At 48.0% G+C, this 20,754-nt stretch overlaps 1 protein-coding gene across 8 annotated transcripts in view; it reads right to left on the bottom strand.

Annotated features, from left to right (window-relative positions):
• DYSF (dysferlin) overlaps positions 1–20,754 on the bottom strand; it is a 223,052-nt gene that overhangs the window by 106,797 nt on the left and 95,501 nt on the right. For all 8 annotated transcript variants that reach the window (XM_083631547.1, XM_083631549.1, XM_083631552.1 and 5 more), the window contains 4 exons: positions 15,314–15,407; positions 14,409–14,486; positions 6,496–6,677; positions 4,208–4,348 (listed from right to left, as the gene is read on the bottom strand). In XM_083631547.1, coding sequence (XP_083487673.1) covers positions 4,208–4,348; positions 6,496–6,677; positions 14,409–14,486; positions 15,314–15,407 — 495 coding nt within the window. The remainder of the gene's footprint in view (positions 1–4,207; positions 4,349–6,495; positions 6,678–14,408; positions 14,487–15,313; positions 15,408–20,754) is intronic.

The raw sequence follows: 20,754 nt of genomic DNA, 5'->3' as shown, positions 1-20,754 counted from the left end.
TTGCAGGGGGTTGGACTAGATGACCTTTGAGGTTCCTTCCAATTCTATGATTTTGTAAATGCTTAATTTTGAGTTTTATGGACCGTATGGCATAGCAGGGATGGAGTAGTACTTCCAGAGGATGTCGTGCTCCTTCTGGGGTGGTGCCCACCCTGCTCTCAGCTCTCAGCTGTGGCTCCTAGAAGCTGTCAGAATAATAATAATATAAAAAAAACTACCTACAGCAACAGTGTTTTGTGTTGTGTAGGCTCCTATGATGTAAGTCACGGGCCCCGCCTGCTAGCCGGCTCCCTAAAATATCACTGGTTTGCTCATTTATATATATAGGGTGTCTATTAGGTCCATAAGGGACGCGGGTGGCGCTGTGGGTTAAAGCCTCAGTGCCTAGGACTTGCCGATCGAAAGGTCAATGGTTTGAATCCCCGCGGCGGGGTGCGCTTCCATCATTCGGTCCCAGCGCCTGCCAACCTAGCAGTTCGAAAGCACCCTCGGGTGCAAGTAGATAAATAGGGACCGCTTACCAGTGGGAAGGTAAACGGCGTTCCGTGTGCTGCGCTGGCTCGCCAGATGCAGCTTGTCACGCTGGCCACGTGACCCGGAAGTGTCTCCGGACAGCGCTGGCCCCCGGCCTATAGAGTGAGATGAGCGCACAACCCTAGAGTCTGGCAAGACTGGCCCGAACGGGCAGGGGTACCTTTACCTTATTAGGTCCATAAATTACTGTATAGCATCTATTCAACCAAAAAAAAAGCGACAATTTGATATTCACAAAGGGCAGCTGGACATATAAAGGGCCCCATTACCTTCAGGAGCTGAGGGCCTCATCAAACCTAAACCTGGCCCTGGCCATCAGTTTTGGCTCTGTTCCCCAATCTCGAATCCTGATTCTATCATTTGTGCCCCCGTTGGGTGCTCTAGTTACGCTCCAGCCAGCCAGACACTCCTTAGATGTCAAAATTGTCCCATCTGCCAACCGCTCCTCTCTTGCTGCAAACCCGGCGCTGCCTTTTCTCCTGCCAGGCACTGTTCTTGACCCCTGCCAATGTCAACAGACCAGCGGTGCCAGCTGGCAGAGGCTGCCCGCGGACAGACCAGCCTCTCCTTCCCGCTGCATGGACTCGGGATGTGTCTTCCCTCAGCCCGGCACAGCACACTCCTTGCCTGCTGGACAGCAAGATAAACATGGAGACACTTTGCACTTTTGGCTCAGCTCTCCGAGAGAGATGTCCCCCTAATGGGAACAGACCCAGGAGTTGAAGGGGGGTGTAGCTCCCCCCACCTCTGTCCCCAAAGCCTCAAAGGTCCACATTTCCCTTGGAAAAGCAACACCGGCCCCACTTAACAACAGCAGAAGCAGAACAGGCTGTGGAAAACGATCAGATGGAAGAGAACAGATAGGAGATCAGCAAAGGGTGATATGCATCCATGTACAAAGAAAACAGAGAGAGAGGTTCTGCCCTCCAAACAGGGAGACGACCAGAAGCAGGTTCAACATCTGGACAGTGGTACCTCGGGTTACATACGCTTCAGGTTACATAGGCTTCAAGTTACAGGCTCCACTAACCCAGAAATAGTACCTCGGGTTAAGAACTTTGCTTCAGGATGAGAACAGAAATTGCACAGCGGCAGCGGGAGGCCCCATTAGTTAAAGTGGTGCTTCAGGTTAAGAACAGTTTCAGGTTAAGAACGGACCTCTGGAACAAATTAAGTATGTAACCAGAGGTACCACTGTAAGAGATCTGGTCCTTTCACAAGCAGATGGTCTTGGGTCCAGGGGGGACAAACCAGCAGGAGATTACAAAGGAGCCACGGCGCAGGGGGACGACAACCACTTGCATGCAAAATAATAATAATAATAATAATAATAATAATAATAATAATAATAATAATAATAATAATTTTATTTATACCCCGCCCTCCCCGGCCACAGCACCAATAAAATCACAGTAAAAACATAATGGGGGGGAAAGGGGAGGGGGGAAGAAAAGAAAAAAAAACAATTTAAAATATAGGTTAAAATGCAATTAAAATGCAGCCTCATTTTAAAGTAGCCCATAGATCAAAAGCATAAGGGAAGGGAAACATAATTGTCAGACTGAGTCCAAACCAAAGGCCAGGCGGAACAGCTCTGTCTTGCAGGCCCTGCAGAAAGATGTCAAGTCCCGCAGGGCCCCAGTCTCTTGTGACAGAGCGTTCCACCAAATTGGGGCCAGTACTGAAAAGGCCCTGGCCCTAGTTGAAACCAATCTAACCTCCTTGAGGCTCGGGACCTCCAAAGTGTTGTTATTTGTGGACCGTAAGGTCCTCCACGGGGCATGCCAGGAGAGGCGGACCCGTAGGTATGTGGGTCCTAGGCTGCATAGGGCTTTAAAGGTCAAAACCAGCACCTTAAACCTGACTGTGTACTCCACCAGGAGCCAGTGCAGTTGGTAAAGCACTGGTCCTAGGTTCCATTCCCCGGGGCATCTCCAGGCTACTAGCTAGAGCAGCTAAGCCTTATGGTAAAGGTAAAGGACCTGTGGATGATTAAGTCCAGTCAAAGGCAACTTCAAATAGCAGGAGCAGCACTGACTGGTCCAGGCCTGTGATGTCATCAAGACCACTTCCACCAATTGGGAGGCAGGGTGAGACTGCTGGCTTCGATTTGCTGGTATGTACAGCATACCAATAGCAAAGAAGAGGGAAGCATCTCTCTCTCTCTCTCTCTCTCTCTCTCTCTCTCTCACACACACACACACACACACACACACACACACACATACACACACACACACACACACACACACACACACACACACCAAAGCAGCTAGATAAGCCCCGAGCATCCTCATTGGTTGCAGAACACTCAATGCCTACTGGGAGGACAACAGAAGAACAGAGGGAGGGAAAATGGAATGGAGCATTCTGCCAATGGGCTGACTGACGAAAGGAGCATTCTCCCCTGCAACATTTTGTTGCAGGTCTCAAAATGCAAAAGCCAGGAAGAAGCAGAACTCACAGGGTGAGCCAGCAAAGGTCAGGGACTTCTTCTTTCCAATAAAATGCATTCAAATGCAATCATGGTAAATCCATCTCATGGTGTGTGTTTTTACACCTGAAACTATGTCAACTTGAAAACCGGCCGGGGAAGGTTGTCGAAAGCCGTGGTTTGCAAAGGCCTGCCAAATAAAAATACCAAGCGACAGTGTGAAGCTGGTTTGCAAACCGGAGTTCAAGCTAGTGAGGCTTCCTGCTATGTCAGCATTCACAAAGTGCTGGCAAACCACAACAAAGTGTCCCCATCACTTTCACAAAAAACAACCGGATTCGCACATTAAATCCTTTTCACAGTAAAGGGTCCACATCAATTGCTGCTGCACCACAGAAACAAACATGAACGCAGGAAATTATGAAGCTGGGTAGATGGAAAGCAAAAGCATCAATAAACCATGGTTTTCTCATTGCACCAATGTGTGGGCTCTTCACTATGGTTGGCACAAGCCATGGTTTGTCAGCTGTTTCTCAACTGAGCCCATAGCATCCTTCTCCCTCCTTATCAGTCACTTTGAGCAGAGTCTTTTCAGTGGTAGCACCCATCCCCATCCCACCAGACCTGATTTTCAAGTGGCTCTTACTATTTTTTCCCCACCAAGCCATTTTCTGTGGCCACAGAGCTAGTTGATCCCAGTCTGCTGCAGCTGCTGCCTTTAACCATATGAGTTTCTAAACTGTTTTATTCTGGTGCTTTCAAAGAAAGAAAGAAAGAAAGAAAGAAAGAAAGAAAGAAAGAAAGAAAGAAAGAAAGAAAGAAAGAAAGAAAGAGTTTTATGCAATCATTTTTTTGGCTATTTTATGCTAATGTTTTTGAATTTCTCTCTCCACGTTGTGTTCTCTGCTGAGCAGCCCCGCAGCCAAAGAAACAATGTGGTTTTATAACAAGCAAACAAATAAATAAAAACCGCCACCTGGATGCCAAACGCTGCTCCGTAAACAAGAACATTCAATTAGGCTTGACTGGCTGAGGTTCAGGCAATCCGTCCTGCGACTCCCAGGGAGGATGCAAGCCAGCATGGAGTAGCTGAGCTCCCCCTGGATTTCTGCATCCTCAGAAACGGAAGAGGCCAGCCTCTGGGTTCTAGATGTGGCAGAACCCTTCTCAGGCCTTCGGCCAGTGCCCTGGGCAGCCTCCTGCCCCAACGCCCAAGACCCCCGCCTCCCCTCGGCTCACCTTCTCACGCTGGATGAGCTCAAAGGCAGCCAGGAGCTCTCCGGCGCCCCGGCTGCCCCTCGAGATGGGGTGCCACGACAGACTCGGCTTGTGGTCCAGGCCCGGCTTGCAAATACAGCGCCCCATGAACTCGTCGGCGCCCTGGGGAGAGGGAGAGAGAGAGTCACGGAAGGGGGACAAGGCAGCCACACACACGGCTTCACTGAAAGCGGGGGCGAACACTCAGAGCGAGCCAGAAAACAGTTATAAGGAGGAAATCCTCCTTTTTTTTTTTTTTTACTAACAACCAAAACATTGAAAACAAACAGTGATAAACCCCAGGTGGCTGATACATTGGGCAAAGGTAAAGGTAAAGGTACCCCTGACCATTAGGTCCAGTCATGACCGACTCTGGGGTTGCGGCACTCATCTCGCTTTACTGGTCGAGGGAGCCGGCATACAGCTTCCGGCTCATGTGGCCAGCATGATGAAGCCGCTTCTGGCGAACCAGAGCAGCGCACAGAAACGCTGTTTACCTTCCCGCTGGAGCAGTACCTATTTATCTACTTGCACTTTGACGTGCTTTCGAACTGCTAGGTTGGCAGGAGCAGGGACCAAGCAACAGGAGCTCACCCCGTCGCGGGGATTCGAACCGCTGACCTTCTGATCGGCAAACCCTAGACTCTGTGGTTTAACCCACAGCACCACCCGTGTCCCTACATTGGGTATACATAATCGATAATAACATATTCAAATCAACCACATGTACAATTCTATATACCTTAACACGCCTCCCTTCACAAGGTTTATTTAACTTTTAACATTTTAATTGCCCCAAATTGTTCAAACCTGCCCAAATAATTCGATATTTTCTCAACCTAATCCTCCTCCTTCTCCCTGAACTTAAACCCTTTCGTTTCATGTATCTTCACAGTTAGATATTCTAAGATTATAATATTTTTTTCAATTTTTCCCTCCCTTGTAGATGAGGGGGTTTGCTTTTGTTCATTGCTATGTAATTTTGTGTTATTATATTGTAAACTACCCTGTGACCCTCGGATGAAGGACGGCACAGAAATTTACAAGTAACGATGTATATGCATGCTAAAAAGGAAAAAGGAAGTGCACAATTAAACAAGGGAATTTGCTTCCACAAAAGGCACCAGCAGCCTCCGATGTTGATAGCTTTACAAAAAGGATCAGGCAAATTCATGGAGGAAAGGCCTATCGGATTCTCCTAGCCAGGATAGCTCTGCCTTGCCTCCACAATCAGAGGCAGCGATGCTTCTGAATCGCAGTTGCTGGAAACCACAGGAGGGAAGAGATGCTCTTGCGCTCAGATCCTGCTTGCAGGTTTCCCATAATAGGTAACTGTTCAGGCACAGTGGGAACAGGATGCTGGAGGGGATGGACCTTTGGCCTGATCCAGCAGGACACTTCTTATGTCCTTAACTATATTGCCACTAAGGTAAAGGTAAAGGGGCCCCTGACCATTAGGTCCAGTTGTGGCCGACTCTGGGGTTGCGGCGCTCATCTCGCTTTAGTGGCCAAGGGAGACGGTGTACAGCTTCCGGGTCATGTGACCAGCATGACTAAGCCGCTTCTGGCGAACCAGAGCAGCGCATGGAAATGCCGTTTACCTTCCCGCTGGAGTGGTACCTATTTATCTACTTGCACTTTGACGTGCTTTCAAACTGCTAGGTTGGCAGGAGCAGGGACCGAGCAACGGGAGCTCACCCCGTGGTGGGGATTCGAACAGCTGACTTTCTGATCGGCAAGTCCTAGGCTCTGTGGTTTAACCCACAGCGCCACCCGCATCCCATATTGCCACTAAACTTACCAGAAAAATAAGAAATCAAGGTGACAAACTTTTTATAAAAGAATGGAAATGGTTTATTGAACCATTTACAAACAAACTGTAAACAGAGAAGAACAGTGGCAAGATATTTTTATTAACCTGCAGTTTTATAAGAGTATACATTTAAAGGCGATGAATAAATGATTAAGTTAATTTGGAATATGCAGAAAACATTAAAACATAAATTTAAGGAACTGGAGAAAGAGGGGGAAGGAAGTCGAGTTTCGAAATGTTAAAATGACAGTAAACTATTTGAAATGTATAAAATTTGAAATTTGTATTTGAAAATCATAAATAAAAATTTTAAAACAAAAAAACCCTATATTGCCACTTTTTGCCCCCCTTTGAAAGTGGCATACAAATAATTATAATCCTCAGTATCCCGAACAAAACTTTGTTGAGATTAGCCGCCCCATTTCCACAGTGCATTCTCACGTTCCCACCCACTTACATAGGTGTCGTGGTCGTAGATTTCAACCACGATGTTGGGAGGGGACTCGGCAACGTTCTGGGGGGCTCCATGGATCTCGATCTCGTGGAAGATCAGGGTCTGGTCCCAGGTGGGGTTCAAGGTGTTCTTCGCAACCACCGTCTTCTGGCTCTGGTGTAGGAAGGAGACGGTGGCGTAGGGATCTGAGAAGGAACAGAAAGGGGAGGTGGATCAAGGCAAGGTCCGCGGCTCAAAAGGTTCACGTTCTGCTGTGGACCAGGATCGAGACTCAGAAAGCTCTACATAAACCAAAAAAAAAAAAAAACAAGCCCCTTAAATTTCACATGGGGGTCTGAACTGGGGGTGACCAAGAATGAGACCTCAGGGTCCACTGTGGATCGCTTGGTGAAGATGTCAACCTCATGTTCAGCGGCCGTGAAAAAGGCAAGTTCCATATTAGGGATCATTAGGAAAGGAATTGAAAACAAAACTGCCACTATCATATTGCCTTTATACAAAGCCATGGCATGACTTTGTTGGGAATACAGTGGTACCCCTGGATGCAAACGGGATCCGTTCCGGAGCCCCGTTCGCATCCTAAGTAGAACATAAGATGTAACAGCAACCCTGAAAGGTAGGTTAGGCTGAGAGGGAGTGAGCGGCCCAAGGACACGCAGCGAGCTCCATAGCCGAGTAGGGATTCGAACCCTGGTCTCCCGGGTTCCAGTTCACACTTTACGCAGCACTTCCTCATGCAGGGCAGAGTTTGACTGTGGAACTCCCTGCCACAGGAGACAGTGATGGCCACCAACTTGGATGGCTTTAAAAAAGGATTATTTTTTTTACAATAATATTTATTGAATTTCATCAATAGACATAAGAAAAAAGAAAATATACAACAACACAACAGAAAAGTGAAAAAGAAGAAGAAGAAATAGCAAACTTGAGATACCTGAACAGAAAAAAGGAACTCAATGAATTCATTAAAATGCATTTTCATAAACATTTTGGTTGACTTCCTCTAATCTCCTCCATCTGAATTTCCTCTTAATTTGAATGTAGCAGTTTCCAAAATCCAATCCTTTTACTCACAATTTCCAGGAGGGATAGTCCAGATTTTTTTTTCGTTGGAGGAATTGGCCGCTCACGATCGCCGGACTCAGAGCTTCGCACTTTGAAGGAAGCGAGTTGATTCCCTAGTGCCACCGTCTCCAACCCCGCTCACTCTTGGCGCTCTTTTTTAGAGCTTACCGGGGAGCAGAGGAGTCGTCTCCAGCACCTGCAGGAACTCCAAGTCCTCAGAACGCTCGATCTGAGGGTTTTTTGGGGCGCCGCTGTGCTCTAGCGGCTCACCCCCATCTTCAAAGCACCAGTGCCCTTCCCACGAAAGGGCTCCTGTCCACCATAATCGGGCGTGCCAACCGGAAACCTCGGCTTTAAAAAAGGATGAGACCAATTCATGGAAGAGAGGGCTATCGATGGAAACTAGACATGATGGCTGTGTTCTTCCTCCATAGCTGGAAGCAGCATTGCCACTAAAAACCGCAGGAAGAGAGAATTGCTCTGGTGCTCGAATCCTGACTGCAGGATTCCCATGGGCATCTGGGACTAGACTAGAAGGGCCACTGGCCTGATCCAGCAGGCTCTTTGTATGTTCTGGCCAGCGTTAGGGCAACCTCCAGCTCCCTTGTCTTCTGTCCAGGGTCCTGATGTCTTGCTTGACATCCTTGACTTCTGACTGTGGGCACTCACAGTTCCAGACTCCTTGGGGACTGCGCATGCATGCACACAATTGCCAGGGCCTTCCTAAGTCCTTCAACTGCCATTGAGGAGTGGCTCCTTGAGACCCTCCTCAGAAATGCTGCGTGAATAAAGGAGCTATTTCTCCGGGAGCTTTGAGACCAAACCCAAACGTTGCTTCTGGAACCATCCAGCAAGGGCTAAATATGGACACTTGCAACACGCAGCCTGTGTGCGGCTATTTTGTGGATGCGATTCAACAGTGTGTGGCAAATTCAGTCTGTGCAGTTAAAGTGGATTTGGTGCTCTTGCAGAACAAATCCACTTTAAAAAAATGGACCTTGTGTGCTAAGGAAAATGATGGTAGAAAATAGAGAAAAACTGCTTGAGCTGACATCTTATGACGTCCCCTCAAACCAATGCAAACAGACCACCATGCAAGCTCAATGGATCGTCCGGGTACCACCTACGAGTCTATTATTCTCTGCAATGTGTATGCCAAACAGAGCCCATCACCCGTGCCGTCTTTGGGAGCAGAAACACAACCAGTTCCCGATTCTTTTAAGTGCAGTTCCCGTTACTGCCAGCTTGCACATGGTGCCACCTTTATTTCGTTTGTGGGGCTGGCATTTCCTTTGCCACTCTGGGCCTGGCTCCAGAAACGAGCATTTGAAACCCAGCACTTTGACCTGCGGCCTGGAGGGCACCAGGCCAGCCGGGTGCCCGCTTTGTGCCACGGTGCCTGGAGTGCCGGGCTTCCCCCACTCCTTGCCTTGGTTGGCATCCCAGCCAATGTACATCTCTAATGAGCCAGGCGGTTTGCGATATGATCAGCTACAACAGGCCGAACTCCTGCTAGGAAGAACATGTCTTTCTCAGCCGACGCTTGTTGGGTTTTCCAGCCCGGGGAAGGTTGAATGCACTACGATAAACAGAACGTTAAATCCTTTAAAAAGGCCCTTTGTCTGAGCTTTGTATCCACACGCGGTTTTATTTTCATAACCACAAAAAGGCTCGGCCTTCAAGGGCTCCTTTATGCTTTGTTCGAGGGACGGTAAATCACAATCCCACATTGTGGATGTCTGCTCCCTGTGTTGTCATTGGCTGCCATCCACCCAAGGGAAGCGACTCCCACCCGGGCCGGCCAATCAGGAGGGATGAGATCACTCTGGTTTGGATCCGAGGCAATAAACCAGCAACAAACAAGAAAAGGAGAGGGGAAATAAGGGGCTTGTTGTGGACACGGGCGGGAGAAGGGATCCCACGGGGTGGAAAAAAGTGGGTGATCGTTGGCCTGGTCCCGGTTCAAGATCAGGGTTGGGGCAGGTTTCCACTCGATGGTTTCCCAGTCCAGTGAGTCAGAAAGCGCAGAAGGAACGTGCTGTGCGCTCATCATCACGAAGAAGGGCACATTTCAGGCTTGAGAAAACAAACCCGACCCGTGACGCGTCCTATAAGGGCTCCCTTTTTCAGTGGAAACTCACAGCGAGGCCAAACGCGAAATTGCCAGCAAGAAGAGTTTGGCGATCTCCTCTCCCTCCGTGGATGATAACTGGCCCGGAAAATTTTGTTCCAGCGGATGTGCTTGTACACAATTTCTAAATTAGAACTGTAAATGGGGGGGTGGAAAGATTTTTCCGAGGAGGAAGAAGACAACAAGGTCCAGAAGGGAGCTGGCTGTCCTAAACCCCAAAACTGATTGGGGTGCAGCCTTCAGGAGAGGGCCAGGGAGACCTGAGGCCCATCTCCCCCTTCCCATCCCAGCTCAGGAGGTGATGGAGATGCCGAAGGAGAATTGTTCCTCTCCGCTTACTCTCTGTGCACTTAGAGAAGCACAGGACTTTCCCAAAAGAAACTGTAGGCTGCTTAGGGTGCTGGGAAGTGGAGCTCCACCAGGGGGATACTACACTTCCCAGGGGTTGGGAGGTGCTGTGAATGAGAGCCAGTTGTGGTCAGAGTGTCGGACTAGGACTTTGCAGAGACAGGGGTTCAAATCCCTGCTCAGCCAGGAATCTCACCTTGGGGGCCAGTCAAACTGCCTCTCAGCCTAACCTACAGGGATGTTGTGGGGATTAATAATAATAATAATAATAATAATAATAATAATAATATTTTTTTTATTTATACCCCGCCCTCCCCAGCCAAGGCTGGGCTCAGAGCGGCTTACAAGCAATAATAAAAACAAGATGAATGATTACAACTTAAAAACAAAAATAAAAAACAACATTAAAATAATGGAACATTAAAATATTAAAATGTAGCCTCATCGCAGGAGGAGAAGGAAAAGAAAAAAGAAAGAAAGGGAGGGAGGGAATCAAATTGGCTCCAAGCCAAAGGCCAGGCAGAACAAGTCTGTCTTACAGGCCCTGCAGAAAGAAATCAGATCCTGCAGGGCCCTGGTCTCATGAGGCAGAGCGTTCCACCAGGCCAGAGCCAGTGTTGAAAAGGCCCTGGCTCTGGTTGAGGCCAATCTAACTTCCTTAGGGCCCGGGACCTCTAGGGTGTTGCTATATATGAACCTTGAGGCTCTCCGTGGGGCATACCAGGAGAGGCGGTCCCGTAGGTACGAGGGTCCTAGGCCGTGAAGGGCTTTAAAGGTCAAAAGGATTAAATGAGGAGAAGGAGAGCCTTGACTGCCACCCGGAGCTCCTCAGAGAAAAAGGTGTGTGTTATGTACTGAGTTGAATAGGATCCAAAAAGCAGCAGTCTGACTGGTCCTAGAACAATAGGATCCAGAATGCAAAAGTATGATTGGTCCTAGAACAATAGGATCCAGAATGCAGAAGTATGATTGGTCCACAGGAGCCACCCAATCCAGCTCCAGGTGGAAGTGAATCCGCAACCTGATTGGCCTACAGGAGCATCCCGGAATTAGCCAATCATGTGGGGCCCATTGTGTAAATAATGTATATAAAGCAGACATTTCGGGGGAACTCCCATTCCTCCTCACCACTATGAGCTGAATAAAGAGCATGAAATCCACTCTCGACTCCCAGTATATTTCAGTGGGATATCAATGCAATCTATTGATCGATCAATGGTATGAACGCAGCCCAAGTTGCTGCAGGGGAGGCTGTGAGCAGCCAAGCCACTGTGAGGGTGAGAGTGGGGAGTTTGCCATGCCGTTCTCGGCAAGCCTAGCTTTGCAAATCCGGGAGGGAGACTCCTGGAGCTGCTTCACCCCTCCAAGCAGCAGCTATCAAATCCTCAAAACAGTCCATCAACGGTGTCTCCGAAAAATTTTACACACCACTTGGGAAGACAGGCGAACTAATGCCAGTGTACTGGAAGAAGCAAAAATCACCAGTGTTGAAGCAATGATTCATCAGCATCAACTTCATTGGACTGGTCATGTTTTGCGGATGCCTGATTCTCATCTTCCAAAGCAACTACAGTGGTACCTCAGGTTACATATGCTTCAGGTTACAGACTCCGCTAACCCAGAAATAGTACCTTGGGTTAAGAACTTTGCTTCAGGATGAGAACAGAAATCGTGTTCCGGCGGCGCAGCGGCAGCAGCAGGAGGCCCCATTAGCTACGGTGGTGCTTCAGGTTAAGAACAGTTTCAGGTTAAGAACGGACCTCCGGAACGAATTAAGTACTTAATCCGAGGTACCACTGTACTGTATCCCAAACTTAAAAACTGAAAGGATTTTTTTTATTTTGTTTCAACTATGGCAGACCAACACAGCTACCTACCTATAATTAAAAACTGAAAGTGTAATGCTAGTGGTCAACAAAAGAGGTTTAAAGACTGTCTCAACGCAAATCTAAAAAAGTGTAGCATAAACACCGACAATTGGGAAACACTGGTCTGTGAGCGCTCCAATTGGAGAACAGTCTTTACCAAAGGTGTCATGGGCTTTGAAGACACTCGAACTCAGGGCGCAAGGGAGAAACATGCTAAGAGGAAGGCACGCTTGGCAAATCCACTCCGTGATCAACTCCCGACCGGGAACCAATGTCTGCACTGTGGAAGGACGTGTGGATCCAGAATTGGTCTCCAAAGTCACTCAGTGTTAAAACCGTGTTTATGGAAGACAATCTTACTTGGCTACAAGGGATCGCCAAAGAAGAAGAAGAAGAAGATCCTGTTTGTAAGGCACCGGATTATCTGGCTGAAAGCATCTGAAGGCCCAAAGTGATCCTGGCTTCTTCATCACACGAGGCAGGGAGCTGCAAACAGCCCATCCCACCCCCCTTTCACCCTGTAGGTGTTGACCTGACCTCAAAACCCAGAACTCCCCTCTCCCCCGGGCGAACGCCAATGTTTGCAAAGGGTTCCTGCCCGGTTCAATTGAGAATCTGCAAAATATTCTCTGTGCAGGGAGATGGCAGCATCTTGGACTGAATGAATGACATTTCCCCCACACGCAGCAAGCACCAGGAAACCTGCCATGTATTACTTTCTACAAACAGGCGTTTGTTCTTGTGAACAACATCCCGCACTGGGAGCCACAAAACACATTCGTTCACCATTTGCTTTTGGGGAAAAAACACACACACCAAAAAAAACCCACAACATCATTTTATTAATCTAGATTTCCAAGACAGATGGTTCCAAGAGAACCATAGGGCAACAAAAATATCAGAAACAAAAGCAATTATCTAGCAATAGTAAAAATGCAAAAAGCAGTAGATAGAAAGCAGATAAAATCCCGGGCAATGTTTTTCTTTTATCTTTTTTGAAATGTCTAAAATGTGGCTATCCGGGCAAACTGAGATCTGGCTTAATTTTTTATTAAAAAAAAAAAAACAGATTAGTTGAGAGAACTTTACTTTCACCAGTCTAAGAATACTGGAACATCAGCTCCATATGCCATTTCCATCCAGGCACTTTTAGAGAAAACTACAGCCCTTCACACACCTCCAACAACCCGCGGTCTTTAAACTGCCAGCTTATTCCTGCACACTTTTCATTAACTGCCCAGAAGGAGAGGAATCAAATGCCTTCGTTCACACAGAGCAGAGTTAGGGCTAATCCACACATACCTTTCCTCCCCTTTTTCCAGGCGCAGTCCGTGCTTTAAAGCTCCATGTCCGAGTGCCCTTTGTTTTGCTCCGAGATTTCCCTGTGAAAAGCTGCTCTCTAAAGCTCACTCAGAACAAACATCAAACCATGGAAAAGTCCAATTGATGCTTGCTCCAATGGAGCGATAAAGAGAAGGTTTTCGCAGGGAAATCTCTGGAGGGGAAAAAAAGAAAAACACTTGGACACAGAGATTTTAAGTGCGGACCGGGACCTGAAAAGAGTGAGGCAAAAGTAAGGCCCTGAAACAATGGAATTTAACTTCCATCGTTGGACAACATGTGAAAACGGGCCAAGGAAATGCTCCCAGGTGACTAGGAAGTTTGGCAGGCTACTTCCATTCCTGCACAGATGGGAACTGGTCCATTCATCTGCCTTCCTTGGCAAAAGGTCCTCAAGACTGACATTTTTCAAGAAGCAAGGAGCCGCAGTGCCCTTTCAGCATCAAGGAATGCCAGTATCACACAGGGTACTGTGCCTGGTAGCACTTTGACCTACGTCAAAAATCCCTGGGTGTCTTGTTTGTGCGTTGCAACCAACCAAATGCAACCTTCCATGCTCTGGGCTCCCAAATCTCTTTGCTCCGCCATCAAGAACAAACAAACAACTTATCCACATGATGCTGACACAAAAATGCCATACGTACACTATGCGAAAGAATGAAAGATCACTACCCCCCCTTCTTTCTCCCATATATCTCTCCCCCCAATAAGGTTGCCATATTTCAAAAAGCGAAAATCCGGACACAAAGGTTCTTGAGCTTTTTTTGCAAAATCTCCCCCCCCCCCAAAAAAAGGAGTTTTAAAGCTATTTTTTAGGAAATTCATCAAAACATTAACACTTTCAATATGGGCTGCCATACGCCCAGGTTTCTCCAGATATTTTAACCGACTTTAGAAAATTCCACCAAGATGACATTTTCAGTGGATAAATCCAGGCTATGTTCAGGAAATCTTGGACGTATGGCAGCCCCCCAACTTCAAAATGCCTATGATAGCCGCGTCTCACATGAAATGTAAATGACCTATAGAAAGGACGCTATGAATTGAAAAAAGAGATAATCTACGTACCTTAGTTATCCATGAAAATATTTCAATACAAACAAGTAAAAAGAAAATTAAAGTAAAATCCCAAGGGAGTAATGCAATTTAGGAGGCCAGCTTACCTGAAAAGCTGTCCTTATCCATGGCAATCAGATCCCTCGCTTGATAGATATAACATCGCAGGTGGTACCTGTTCCCATCTTCAAGGGGAAAAGGGGGAATCAAAACAACAAATTATCCAAGTTCATGCCGGAGCTTGAAAACCAAACTTGCAAGATGCAGTTTTAGAATAGCATTCCGTTACAGCACAGAAAGCAAATTAGGAAACTTCACGGCCTCCATGGGCAGGGTGATGCCATCATAGGTGCCAACTCGCTGTTGAACCTTCCACACACCCCAACAAACACACCCATCCACCCACCTATGGCTTGCCCACTCAAGTCCTCATTTTTTCAACAAAGAAGCTGTGCCAGAACTGGGCCTGGCTGGTGGGGGGGGGCTTCATAGGGGAGACACCATGGGGAGGGGGAAGAGGCTATGGGGAGAGGCTATGGGGAGGTGAACATAAGGCACAGTAAGGATTCAACTTTATATGCCACTACTGATACAAAATTGGAGCCCTGGTTTATATACTGCAGGTGTGGGTTTCAGCAAAGGGGCACATCGTCTCCCCACACAGTTTGGCCAAAAACATGCACAGTCCCTGAGCACCAGGGTTGTGTCATCCTAGTCAGATCTTCTGAGAACTGCAGGTTATTCTCTCTCTCTCTCTCTCTCTCTCTCTCTCTCTCTCTCTCTCTCTCTGGTGATTGCACACCCAGATTTTTTTTTAAGGGGCTGGTTTGCTACAATCATGAAAAATTTGCTTGTGTGATTGATTTGAGGAATTCTCTGAGCCCAGAGAGATCCCATGTCTCTTTTGTCCAGCACAAGCAGAACCCCTTCCCAGTCCCCATCAACATCCTCTCTCTCTAAGAAGCCCAGTTAGATGCATTTGGCAACAGAAGCAGACTGCGTGCGCTCTTACAGTCAAAAATGCAGGAGATTGTGGGACGGTTCACGCCAAAGTTGAGGGTCGACACCGATTTGCCATCGTCACTCTTGTCGTCGGTCACTCCGCCCTGAAGAAAGAAATCAGTTCCATTATGAGCTGCAGCAGTTTTGAGATTTCGGGGTGATGAGAGGGTGGAGAGCCACTCCACCCGATGCCTAATTTTCCTGCAGGTGTAGAAAACCAGCAGATGGCTGCCTTCAGTCGCCGCACATGAACAATGGGAGTTGTAGTCCATTAAGAACTGGAGGACATCCCTGCTTTATGCTTTTTGAGCCCTAGTGACATGGCTATCTCACCTTCAAAATAGCTGGGGCAACCAGCTATCCCATGGATAGACGGGGCAGAGACAGTGTGCTTTTGTTTTGTTTTTCAGTGCCAGCCCAGGTCTGGAAAGGGATGAACTGGAAAAGTATTGCTTAATTCTAGCAATCATCTAATGAAGTGGCAACATGTACAACAAATGTGCAGAGTCTCATCATGCCACAACCTGCCACCAATGATGTGACGGGGCTGCTCCAGCGCAACGCTTCATCACAATCGCCCAACACTTTATTCCTTCTTTCCTGAGCTGAGGCAACATGATAGAAGTTTTTGAAAATGACGCCTGGTGCAGAGAAAATGGACAGAGAAAGGTTCTTCTCCCTCTCCCATAACACTAGAATTCAGTGGGAAATCCTATGATGCCCAAGCCAACCCTTGAATTCTATGAGTGGCAAATAACTCATTGGCCCCTTAATGGCATTCAACAGAGCAGAGTGCAACCTTCTTCCAAGAGCTCATCCATTCAAGTCTACAGTTTCCAAGTCCAAGTGTGCTTTTCCCCCCCTGCCCAGTGTTTACTGCAGAATCAGTAAACTTTGAAGGTGGCCTGGAAACTACAACTAATCCAGAATGTGGCAGCTGGACTGGTGACTGGGAGCAGCCACCGAGACCATATAACACTGGTCCTGAAAGACCTACACTGGCTCCCAGTAAGTTTCCGAGCACAATTCAAAGTGTTGGTGCTGACCTTGAAAGCCCTAAACAGCTTCAAAGGCCCAGTAGACCTGAAGGAGCATCTCCACCTCCATCGTTCAGCCCAGACACTGAGGTACAGATCCGAGGACCTTCTGGCGGTTCCCTCACTGTGGAGGTTACAGGGAACCAGGCAGAGGGCCTTCTCGGTAGTGGCGCCTGCCCTGTAGAACACCCTCCCATCAGATGTCAAGGAAATAAACAACTACCTAACTTTTAGAAGACATCTAAAGGCAGCCCTGTTTAGGGAAGTTTTTAATGTTTGATGTTTTATCGTGTTTTTAGTATTCTGTTGGGAGCCGCCCAGAGTGGCTGGGGAAACCCAGCCAGATGGGTGGGGTATAAATAATAAATTGTGATTATTGTGATTATAGGGCAATTCAGGTTTTCCCGCAGACTGCTGTTTGTTACAATTCAGTGGTGAAGATTGGTTTCTCCTGGGGGAAGCACCAGGAGGAGAAGAAAAGAGGGGAAAATAGCTGTCAGATGCAGACCTGGAAATCCCAGACCTGTGCCTAGAGATGCAGAGTGTGGTTAACCCTGAACTGAGATAAGCCCAGACCAGTTTGTCACTGTGGATACTGGGAGACTGGTTCAGGGGTTGCGTTGGGGGCAGAATGAGCACTGGAACTCTCCTTAACCCCCAACCCTGCCCATAAAACACGACAAGCCTTGAGCTAGCTCTGCTATAAACGGAGCTCAAAGAACTAGCTGTTAAACGTATTTTGCTAAGAATGTCGGCCAGTAAAGTTAATGGAGTATAACTTCTCTTAATGGTCCGCCCAATGCCTTGAAACCCGGCTTGAAAGGCAGCCCACCCCAGCACCCTTTGTCTCCTTCTCCCGCTCCCCAAAGGCTCCTTTTATCGCCTGCTAATTGGGGCAATCGGGGTGAAATATTTGGCGGCAGGAAACAGGGGCTGCGTGTGATGATCCCGCTTCCTGGATTAACGCAACCCCCCAAACTTTCCATCTTTCCAAGTCTCAGATGTTTGGCAATGGCCTGGAAAACGGCATCCACTGTGCAATTCCCAGCCCCTCCGGGGGGGCCGCTTGGTCCTAGAGAACATGTCAGGTGGTCCAGGTCTTTCCACCCAAAAAATCCCCCGTCAGGAATAGACATTAGCATGAGATTCCTGCAGAGGAAACACAGGCTTTGCAGCTCCGACCATTCCCGATAATTGGGGGGCGCTGAGATTTTGCTAACGCTGCCTTGAAAATATGCTTCTCCTTCTTGCTTGCTTTCCCTCAAATCTTTTTGCTGGCTGCCTATTTTCTGGAAGGAAGAACCAAGGAAGTCTCAAGAGCTGGCTGAAGGGATCCACGGTTGCTTGCGCAGGCTTTTCTGATCTAGAGCCCTTCCTGCCCCCCAAGGAAGACCTTGTTGAGCCAAAGGCACACACAGCCCTGTGGCACAGCGTGGCTGAGTTCTTCTCTTGCTCAGAGCAAGCCTGACTGGAGATTTTTTATAGCAGAGTCAAGCTGGGCCACACGAGACCTGCTCTAGCCTATTGCTGTTCAAGATGTTCTCTGTTTTGCCCAGTTGTTCACCCTGAGATCCCTTCCTTTGCCCAGAGATAGATGGTGAAGCACCAAATAGCTCCAAACCCAGCCTGAGATGTCATTCATGGCACGGATTCTTCCAGGATTCACTTCCGATAGAATCAGTCAACTCAGGTGGCAGTGATCTGTCCCATCAAGCCCAGGGCTTCTCAACTGGGGGATTCAGATATCTCAGCTGAGAATCACCTGGGCATGCATGAATCAGCCCCCAGGATTACTAACAGGGTGAGGCAGAAGGAAAAAGCACCCTGGTTTTCCCCCACCATTCCCAGATGCACTTTTCAGGCTCCAGTTGGCACCCTAACAGGCTTCCCCAGTGTCAGGGGACTGCCATCGGAACAGGGGAAGGAGGAAGGGGGCGTTTGGGATACAGAGAGCCTCCTATGCTTGTGAGAGGGTTGATTTCCTTAAGAACGGAGAGGCTTGATCTTCTTGCAGTCCATGGGACTCTCAAGAGTCTCCTCCAGCACCTCATTCCTCAGTCCTAACTCTGGATCATTTATGAACTACATTGGTACCTCGGTTTAAGAACAGTCTGGTTTACAAACTCCGCAAAACTGGATATAGTGTCCCGGTTTGAGAACTTTACCTCGGTCTAAGAACGGAATCCGAACAGTGGAAGGGCACCAGAGACAGGAGGCCTCATTAGGGAAAGTGCGCCTCGGTTTAAGAACGGTTTCGGTTTAAGAATGGACTTCCGGAACAGATTAAGTTCATAAACCGAGGTACCACTGTAGTTTAAAAAGCACAGATCCCAGTGCCATTCCTTGGGGGGCTAAACTTTCTCCTTCTCTCCCTTTGGAGAATGGTCCATTTCTTCCTGAGCTTTGCTTCCTGCAAGTTAACCAAACTTGATCCACTCAAGGATTTGATCTGGAGGCTATTTTTGAGATTCCCATACCTGCCAAGGCGCAACTGTGAGCCCCCTGACCTTAAAAAACACACCTCCTTGTTTCCACTACTTGTGACTTGCTACAGACAAAAAGAAAAGAAATCTCAATAGGAAATGTATCTATATATAATATTTCCACCCCACCCTTCCTCCCATAGGAAGCCAGGGGGCCATTGATTCCATATTGGAGGGTCTGGCTGTTATTTTTGGTGCTAAGTGCATGCTGGAAGTGAGAGAACTGACACATATTTGCATGTGTTTACATGTGTGGACACGTTTTGGGAGGAAAGCAAAGGCAAGAACCCAAAACTGCCAAGAGTTGCCATTTCCCCATGGAATCCTGCAGGCAAACAGTAGCACACAGTGGTTTTAAGGAACAAGGACATGGGCTGTGTGCTTTTTGTGTGGCTTTTTTTTTTTCCGGGATGGGGAATGAGATGCAAACTCAAAGCGAAGCCCTTGGCTGCGTCCCAAAGGTCAAGATGCACTTTTGAATTGGAAGCCCAGGAGTGCTTGGAAAAAAGGCTCCCAAAACCTATAAAATCTGGCAAAACCATTTAGCAAAGTATTCGGCGAAGAGCCTTGGAACCACAGGGAGGGAACCCACTAATCCCAAGCTATGAAGAGTTTGGAGGGGATCCAGGATGACCTACTGCACTTGAGAATTCAGGACTGGGCCCCAACCCTCCCAGAGTCGGCTTCGCGCCATGAGGTCTGGCCGCCGAGCCAGGATGGGGCCTGAGTCACCTGCTGAGCTGTGTGCACAGGGGATAATGTGCAGCCCAGCAAGGCAACACTCAGGAAAGGGAGCAGACATGCTCAGACTAGGAAGCAGAAAATTGTGGGGCTGGAAGGGACCCCAGTTAAAGCTATGGTTTTGCCAGTAGTGATGTATGGAAGCAAGAGCTGGACCATAAAGAAGGCTGATCGCCGAAGAATTGATGCTTTTGAATTCTGGTGCTGGAGGAGACTCTTGAGAGTCCCATGGACTGCAAGAAGATCAAACCGATCCATTCTGAAGGAAACCAGCATAATAAAAACATAATAAAATCCTAAACGTTAAAAAAAAAAATTCCCTGCACAGGGAGGCATTCAGATATCTTCTAAAGGTTGTATCTTATCTCCTTGGCTCAGGGGTTGCATAACCCTCAAATGAAAATAGGGACGTCCTAAGGAAAAGCGTCATAACTTGTATATGCCTGTTATCTTTGTCCATGGAGTTTTCTTGGCAGGGATACTGGAGTGGCTTGCCGGTTCCTGCTCCAGGTGGATCACGTTTGGTCAAAACTCTCCACTATGATCTGTCCATCTTGGGTGACCCTCCACGCCATAGCTCATAGCTTCTCTGAGTTATTCAAGCCCCTTCACCACGGCAAGGCAGTGAGCTGGACCATCAAGAAGGCTGATCACCGAAGAACTGATGCTTTTGAATTATGGTGCTGGAGGAGAGTCTTGAGAGTCCCATGGACTGCAAGAAGATCAAACTTCTCCATTCTGAAGGAAATCAGCCCTGAGTGCTCACTGGAAGGACAGACCGTGAAGCTGAGGCTCCAATACTTTGGCCACCTCATGAGAAGAGAAGACTCCCTGGGAAAGACCCTGATGTTGGGAAAGATGGAGGGCACAAGGAGAAGGGGACGACAGAGGACGAGATGGTGGGACAGTGTTCTCGAAGCTACAAGCATGAGTCTGACCAAACTGCGGGAGGCAGTGGAAGACAGGAGTGCCTGGCGTGCTCTGGTCCAGGGGGTCACGAAGAGTTGGACACGACTAAACGACTAAACAACAACAACAAAAGGGACCAAAGGGTCATCTAGCCCAACCCCCTGCAATGCAGGAGTCTCAACTAAAGCATCCATGACAGAAATGAGGAGCGGGCAGTGAAGTGGCCTATTTTGCCGGCGACACTAAATTGATCACGGTCATTGAAACAAAACAGAATGAAG

Source organism: Podarcis filfolensis, assembly GCF_964270895.1.
Source record: "Podarcis filfolensis genome assembly, chromosome: 9".
Taxonomy (NCBI): domain Eukaryota; kingdom Metazoa; phylum Chordata; class Lepidosauria; order Squamata; family Lacertidae; genus Podarcis; species Podarcis filfolensis.
This window is presented reverse-complemented; position numbering and strand designations above follow the sequence as displayed.